Genomic DNA, 8,825 nt, shown 5'->3' with positions numbered 1-8,825 from the left:
TACGAGAAGGAGACTTCCATGCTAGGAATAACTCTTGAATACTAAGGGGGAAAACCTAGTCCATATCCAACATTCCACAGATCCTTTCCCATAACCTTCTAGTATAAGAGTAGTGAATAGTCAGATGATTAACCAACTCTTCCTCTTCCTTGCAAAGATAACACCTCCTGACAAGACTCATACCTTTCTTCATTAAATTGTCAGTGGTAAGAATTTTATCTTGCAAAAGAATCTAAAAACATATGTTAACTTTAGGGGTCAAGCCTTTAAACTAGGCTTTAGCCCTGCAAGGCACCTAATAGTCTTTGAAAGCATTGCCATACGGAGAAGAAACAAAGAACAACCCATTAGGATTATACTTCCATATTAAAGCATCCTCCTCTTGAACTAAAAAGACAACATTCAAAATTTTGTTAAGGTCATTAAGATTCTCATCCACTTTTTAAGGTTCACCCATTTATCCTCTTCCCAATAATCAACAACAAAATTACCAAAAAGTTCTTACATTGATTCATATACCCATTCCACCTCTATAATATAATATTTGTTAGAGACCTTTTTTTTTCATATTATTTTTCTATATTTGTCTTATTAATTTTTCATAATAGATTTTTTCATAGAAATTTTTTATTTTTTTCATATTTGATTAATTAAATTTAAATAAAAAATATTTATTAATTTATTTAAAACATTTTAATAAATATTATATTATTTAAATTAAAAATTATTAATAATCCAATTTATTCACATAAGATTATATTTAATTTTTTAGTAGTTAAAAAAATTATTGCAAATAATTAAGAAATTTTCATTGTTAACTCTACATACGTTATCCTGTGACTGCCAGGGGTTACAGGGAGAGCTGTAGGCTGAGGGCTGAACCCGAGAGTACACTAGATGGAATGGCAATCCAGTTGAGCTGAACGATCGCGAGTATGGCGATCCCAAAACGGTGTGTAGAACTGGTACTGGCATTGTTGCTTCTGTTCATAGCAATAGCGAATGTTTCGTGCTGGAAAAAGGAAGAGTTTCGAAATTGCAGGCAGACCCCTTTCTGCAAGCAAGGGCGAGCGAGAAAACCCCACTCAGCTCACTTCAAAGCCGTCGATGTATCCCTTCAAGACGGAGCGCTATCCGCCAGGATCGAATCCACGATCTCCGAAGAGCAAAACAGTGTTCCTCCGGCCTTAATACTTGAAATCTCCGTGTACCAGGATGGCATTCTGCGATTTAAGGTGGACGAAGAGGGGGGAAAAGACAAACGAAAGCGCTTTCAGGTCCCCGATGTGCTGGTGGAAGATGTGGAGAACAAGAAGCTGTGGCTGCAAAGAGTAAACCAAGAGAAGAAAGATGGGGTTTTGTCCTCTGTATTTTATCTTGCGCCCGGTTATGAGGGTGTCCTGCAACATGACCCTTTTCAGGTTTATGTTCGCAAAGGGAAGGAGCGATTGATTTCGTTTAACAGCAAGGGTCTTTTTCACTTTGAACAATTGAGACAAAAAAATGAAGAAGAGAATTGGGAGGAAAGCTTTCGTAGCCACACGGATTCGAGGCCACATGGCCCCCAGGCTGTTAGTCTCGATGTGTCGTTTCATGGAGCTAAGTTTGTGTATGGAATCCCCGAACATGCTGCGGGTTTGGCTCTTAAACCAACCAGAGGTCCTGAGGTCGAATCTGAGCCCTACCGCTTATTCAACCTCGATGTGTTTGAGTACCTTCCCGATTCCCCTTTTGGACTTTATGGCTCCATTCCTTTTATGATCTCTCATTCTAAGGAGTCAACGATGGGGTTTTTCTGGCTTAATGCCGCAGAGATGCAAATAGATGTCATGGCATCCGGCTGGGATGAGGATCATTCTGGCGCTGCAATTGATACACATTGGATGGCAGAAAGTGGTATTGTGGATGGATTTTTTTTCCTAGGTCCCGACCCTAAGGATGTAGTAAGACAATACACTAGTCTCACTGGAACTTCCACCATGCCCCAGTATTTCGCCACCGCGTATCATCAGTGCCGTTGGAATTACAGGGACGAGGAAGATGTGGCCGCGGTAGATGCTAAATTTGACGAGCTTGATATACCCTATGATGTTCTCTGGCTTGATATTGAGCACACCGATGGCAAAAAATATTTTACCTGGGATAAGGTACTCTTTCCGCACCCGGCGGAGATGCAGAATAAGCTTGCGGCCAAGGGCCGACACATGGTGACCATTGTGGATCCTCATATTAAGAGGGATGATGGTTTTCCACTACATATGGAGGCTACTCGGAAAGGATATTATGTCAAGGACGCTCATGGGAAAGATTTTGATGGTTGGTGTTGGCCGGGTGCTTCCTCCTACTTGGATATGTTGAATCCAGAGATCAGATCTTGGTGGGCTGAGAAGTTCTCTCTCAGTAACTATGGTGGATCGACGCCTTCTCTGTACATATGGAATGATATGAACGAGCCTTCTGTGTTCAATGGTCCAGAGGTACGTTTCTCCTGGCAAATTTTTGTAGGAACCATGCATTTTAGGGAGTCCAGTAGCTTTGATTAACTAGTTTCAATGCTCCTAATTTTATTAGCCTGGTGAGACCATGTAATCCACAAATTTTAAATTATTTAATATGTTTTATTAAAAAAATCATAAATTCCCAAGCAACAATAAAGCTTGTCTAGTAAATCTTCTTTTTCAATATATTGATAGTTGTGGACCTCTTGTAAAATACTAAACTCCTTATTCAAGTGTTCCATTAACCTTGCAATGATCCACACGAATATTTATTGGAAACAAATTCTTCTTAACGTTGATCAATTTTCTTTTGTCTTCGTTCACTTGAAATTCACTTTCTAGTGCAGCTAACAATGCCTAGAGATGCTCTTCATTATGGAGATGTTGAGCATCGCGAGGTCCACAATGCTTATGGTTACTACTTTCACATGGCTTCGGTTGATGGTCTTCTGAGACGAGGAGGTGGGAACGATAGACCTTTTGTATTATCACGAGCATTTTTTGCGGGAACACAGAGGGTGGGCGCGGTTTGGACTGGAGATAATGCAGCAGAATGGGAACATTTGAGAGTTTCTGTACCCATGGTGATGACTCTTGGTCTTACTGGGCTTGCATTTTCCGGTAAATGTTATTGCATATAAACATTTTGTCCAAATCTTTGTCTAGCTCTATTTTAAAAAGAAGCTTACTCCTGATACAACTGTCTTGCAGGTGCTGATGTAGGTGGATTCTTTGGAAATCCTGAGCCTGAATTATTACTTCGTTGGTATCAATTAGGTGCCTACTATCCTTTCTTTAGAGCTCATGCACATCTTGACTCCAAGAGGAGGGAGCCCTGGCTGTTTGGGTAAAAATATAACCTTTACTTCAATTTGTAATGCTTTTCTGATAACCCGTTACACATGATAACTATTTAGCCATTTCATTAATAAACATTGTATTTTTAACAACATGCCATAGATCTATATGAAATGTTTGATCGAGTTGAGAAGAACATTAGAAGAACATAATGCCAAGCACACATATTGCAGATATTGGTTGTCATTCAGTTGAATTCTTACCTTTCACTTTTAAGTTTTATCAGAGTTGTGCATAGTAAGTCATATGATTCAAGTTAGACCCACTTTAAGATCCCATTGAATTTATCCTATCAAATGTTTTGCAAAAAAACTTATATAACTTTTCACAGTAACCATCTCAAAATAAATTTTTTTATAGTATGATTTATCAGAAAGATGTAGCCAGGTGTTCTCCTTGGAGACTTTGCACTGCTTGCAACTATAGAGTACAAATTTAGTATTCCTGCACAACATGTTAAATTAGACTACCAAATTTGCTGGCAAGCTTATTTAAATATTAACTTAATTAGCATTATTTAAAGAGTACCTTCTTTTGCTGGATCTAGATTTATATGAGTGCAGATGTTGATGAAACATGCAACATGGATGGCAGCTGAGGGAGGGTTCATAGTGGCTGGTAACTGTTCCAGTTAGCCCGTATAAAAAGAAACTTATGAGATAAAACTCAGCATGGTGGAGAAAACTCTAGTAACACGATAGATTGGGTTTTAAAGCTCTTAAGGCTCCAAAGATTAGCCTCTTAATATCCAAAATGACAAGGGATTAGGTCCCTAGTCAAAATATATTTATAAGCAACAATTTTCAAACCTATGACCTGCATTTTACAACCCAGGAGTCATAACAACTGCGCCGTTATACCTTGCTTGAAAATGGCATAATACGACCCTGTTTTCACTATATCTTCACTTCTCTTAAACTCCAAGATTTAAGAGCATTTTAAGGCCAAATGTGAAGTCCACACATATCACCTAGCAGAACCCGAGATCTGCTGCATTTATGTGAGACTGTCTAATGTAACACTCACATGTATAAAGAGGACATTCGCCTTGTGGCAAGATGTGCCATGATACTCCCATCTATGAACAATTCATAAGTTGGCTCACATCCTCCTTCCACCAATCCATTTCATTGTTCTTATTCTGCAAGGGATTGGTGACAGAACATTTCTCCCAGAGGAATGGCATCAAGTGCATTATGAATAAGCAGGGGCTGTTATTTTGGTACTGATACAGTTTGACAAGCGATGCTGTTTTAATTGGGGTGGAAATACCCATGATTAGCTTCCCTAGTTTAAGGGTGAATAACCTGGTCAGAAAAGCATGTTCTCATTTTGAAGTCTGGATGTAATGACTCCGAGGGGGTGGTGTACCTTTAACTAGAAACTTCTAGCAAAGAAAACAGTTGCATCAGCACATACAACTTTGACTGGAAACTGTCAACAAAGAAAATTACTTCCCTTATAAAAGGCAACTTATAACTAAAGATAATTGAAAATCATTTTGTTTTAAAAGTTGCATAATTGACCTATGTAAAAAATTGAGAGGGCCAAGTGAAAATTATTCTGCAAATTCAATATGTTTCAAGTATCTAAAATGTTTAGACCGTCAGAGTAAAGACCTTTGTTAATGCAATCAGATTTCCACAATCCATGAAAGTTAGTACTAAGTTTCTGGATTAGATTGTGTAAAGATTTTTTCCATCAACGTTTCGAATCACACCACGTGATCCATCAGGATGACATTGTTTTACACCTCTTGCTTTCTCATCCTGATGATGGATCATGTAGTGTGATTTGAAACATTGATGAAAAAAATCTTTACACAATCTAATCCAGAAACTTAGTACTAAAGACCTTTGTTGTCAAAAGAGATGCACCATTGATGGTTTTGTAATGTCCCCTGCTGAGACCTTAATAATTTCTCAGTTGTATATTTCTCCATTAAACTTTTGCAGATAAATTCTATATATCTCGTTATTTCTCTCCATTTCTCCATATTTCCCAATTTCTGAATGAAGATCTCTCAAAGTTTTTTATTTTTTGGTCGGTAATAAGTTTTTTTTTGTATTAATAAAATATCAATATTACATGATTACAATCGGCTTCCCAAGGTGGCCACCCTTTTTACATACACATTTCTTTTACTAGAAACCCTTAACTTGTACAAACCCACACTCCTATATCCCTCAACCCTCCTACCAAGAAAGCCCATCCCACATACATCAAAACCTTTCATAATTGGCTTCATCGGAAACATCAAAAAAGAAGAAGGAAACAAAATTAAAGTTTATCCTCTGAAATTTCAGGTTTTTCATTTATCCTTGTCCTTTCCTCTTTTTGGCCCTTTTTCTTGCACGCATTCCTCAGCATCAGTGTCTCGGTCGTCCATAGCGTGCCATAAAAAAACTATTCTTTTTTTCCTTTGAATTTCTTTGTTTCGCTTTCCGAATCCATAGCTTGCCTCAAAAAGTCCCTTCCCTCGATCACTTAGAACACAATTGTCACTTATGCCACAAAATTTTCAGCAAAATTGCCCTTCGACCCTTTCATCTTCATCATTCTTCCACCCGCATCAGGAATTTCTCCCTATCCATCCTCCTTATCCTTCTTTCCCCTGCACTTCTCCTCTTCCTCGGGTGATTTATGAAAAAACCTCTAACCCTTTGCCCGCTCTCCTCCAGAAAGCCTTCAATTTCCGCCACCAATTTTGTCCATGCCACCTTTGCCCTTTCTTTATAAACTTCTTTCTCCACTCTTGTTGGCCACTACAGGAATCCCACTCGGCCTCTTCTCATTCCTTCCTCGTAATCTTCATAGCATTCGTTATAATCAAAGCCTTTCCCCAGCCATACTCACTCTAAAAAGGAGTCCATTCCTACAATTAAATCTGCAGGGAACAAGTTCTCCATCACCCACTTCACCTCATCCACCGAGCATTCAACTTCCAGTCCCTACACCATCAAGATTGCTGCAATGTCTGCATTGATCTTCCAATGATGTGTAGAGTTTTGGAAAAGCTCACCGTCTCTTTCATGACATCCACTACCTCGGGCATTGGGCATTTTAACAACATTTTAAACCTTTTGTCCTACATCGGCCCAAAAAGAGCTTTTTGCTGTTGACTAGTTCGGAAGGAAAAGGTCGCCTCCATTTGCTTTCAAATTTGTCGCTTTCACTTCTGTCAGTTACTGTTTAGGTGGTTAAATTACATTCCATTCATTACTTTATATTGCTTTTCAACTGCCTTCCCCTTGAAGCAAACGTCTCATCATTCTCCTACACATATCAAAACCGGCAAATTGCCACACTTTGTCATAATGAGTGTAATAAATGCCGATTTCCCAAATCTCTTCCTCTCTTATTGACAGTCCTTTATGACGTCAGTCATCAATTCATTCTATCTCTAATGCATTCAACCTGCCTTAAAAAGGTAATCTTTTAATCAATGCGAAATTCTACTTCCTCCATCATATTCCAACGGCTACAAGATTAAAAAATTGGCTTCCCATCACCAGCTAAACCTACTGCCCATTTTGACAAAGCATCTGCCTCCTTGTTAGCTTCTCTAAACACATGACATATTTTAAACTCCTCAAACCCATTTAACTCCTCCATAATTGATTCTAATCGATTTCCTAAGTGCCATGCATGAATTGAATTTTTATTCACTACTCGCACCACCACCATTGAGTCTCTTTCTAAAATAATTTTTCTCCCCCCACATCTTTTTATACATTTTAAAGCTAACAAGGCAGCTTGGAACTCCGCCTCATTATTTGTCCCATCCTTCAGTCTTAATGCTCCACAAGCCACTATATCTTCTAGATTATCCCTTACAATGCATCCAGCCCCTGAATTTCCCAGATTGCCTTTGGAAACTCCATCAAAATTTACTTTTAGCCAGCCTATTTCAGGAACCTCCCATTTCACCTCCTCCCTTTTCTTGGCTTTAGAATTTGCTAATTGTGTATCTCCTGCCTTTCCAATTTTAATCCTTGGCCATCTATTCTGAATTGCCCTATTAGAGTCCATAAACGCACAATTTGATAAATTTTTCCTAAAGACTGCTGCATTCACCATTTCTTCAGTAGAATGATCTATTCAATATAAAAGCTGATCAGTTGATTCTGATTTATCTTGAAAAATCCTCCTATTTCTTACCTTCTATATTTCCCATATTAGTATTGAGGGGCATATTCTCCAAATGCATTCCAAACAGTTTTTTCTTCCTCCCCTTGGCCATGCAATGAAAAAAGCCTTGAGAGAGGGGCTCCAAGGTCCTACCCAGCCCAGCTTTCCTTGAAGGTGACTCCAACATTTTGCTGCTATCTCACAATTTAACAGTAAATGATCCACATTCTCCTCATCCTTTCCACACATTTCACACTTTGTAGGGCCTTGGAAACCAAACCTTCGTCTTCTCTCTCCTATTAAGATTCTTCCTTGAATTGCTAGTCAGGCAAATGTGCCAGCCTTTGGGAGAATTTCTTTACTCCAACATAAGTCCCCTGCTTCAAAACATTCATCAACCCTAGAATCTAAAATCTCATATTCCACCTTAACTGAAAATTTACCCGAGGCTGCTGCACACTAGCTTATCCTATATTCTTTATTTAATATGCAAACCTTCCTACTCTTGAAGATCTCCCTTAGGGATTGTTGTTGTCCATCCGAAAGGCTCTCCACTCTCCAATCTTTCCAATTCCAAATTTTCCCAAGAACCCCATCACTTTCCTCCATATAATCTCTAACATTCCTGCCCCACTTGTCACATAAATTCTGTTTCAACTATTCATCACCTAAATCCTCATCTAAAGATTTGTATCCATTCCAAGAATCCTCCCAGAATTTTGCCCTATTTCTATTTCCTATGACACAAGATGTATGATCAGTAATGACATGCCTACATGAAAGCATAAAATTCCATATTGCTGACCCTCTTATTGGATTTTGAATAGTTAAAATCCTTATGTTCTCATTTGAATCCAAATATTTAGCCTTCAAAATCCTCATCCACACCTGCTCAGCATCATTTGCCAGTTGCCACACCAATTTAGCCCCTAAAGCAATATTCATTGTAGTCCAGTCTCTAATACCTGCCCCTCCAAATTTCTTAGGCTTGCATATTTTCTCCCACTTTAGTAAAGGCCATTTTTTCCCTCTCCTGCCCCACTCCAGAAGAATTCCTTCATCTGCCTTTCCACTAAATTAATCACCTTTTTCGGGATTTTTAAACACATTATTGAGAATATCGGAACTGCTGAAATCACCAATTTTAACAACAAAATCCTTCCTGCAGAGGTTAGCCACTTACCTTTCCAACCTTCCATCTTCCTCAAACACTTCTCAGCGAATCCCTTCCAACTTCACTTTTATTTTGTCCTTGGAATAGAGGGATTCCCATATATTTACTCGGCAAAACTCCCTGTCTTATATTCAAAGTTCTTCCTAGAGCTCTTCTTCTATAAA

At 38.6% G+C, this 8,825-nt stretch overlaps 1 protein-coding gene across 1 annotated transcript in view; it reads left to right on the top strand.

The window, feature by feature from the left end:
• Positions 1-845: 845 nt before the first annotated feature.
• RSW3 (Glycosyl hydrolases family 31 protein) overlaps positions 846-8,825 on the top strand; it is a 49,030-nt gene continuing 41,050 nt past the window's right edge. Inside the window, exons 1-3 of the mRNA XM_089800370.1 lie at positions 846-2,477; positions 2,846-3,119; positions 3,210-3,345. Of these exons, the coding sequence (XP_089656496.1) occupies positions 936-2,477; positions 2,846-3,119; positions 3,210-3,345 (1,952 nt within the window). The 5' untranslated portion in view covers positions 846-935. The remainder of the gene's footprint in view (positions 2,478-2,845; positions 3,120-3,209; positions 3,346-8,825) is intronic.

This window comes from Cupressus sempervirens, chromosome 9, assembly GCF_028749045.1.
Source record: "Cupressus sempervirens isolate cs-2001-9-10 chromosome 9, ASM2874904v1, whole genome shotgun sequence".
Lineage (NCBI taxonomy): Eukaryota > Viridiplantae > Streptophyta > Pinopsida > Cupressales > Cupressaceae > Cupressus > Cupressus sempervirens.
The sequence above is the reverse complement of the archived record's forward strand: the minus strand, read 5'-3'. Positions and strand labels throughout refer to the sequence as shown.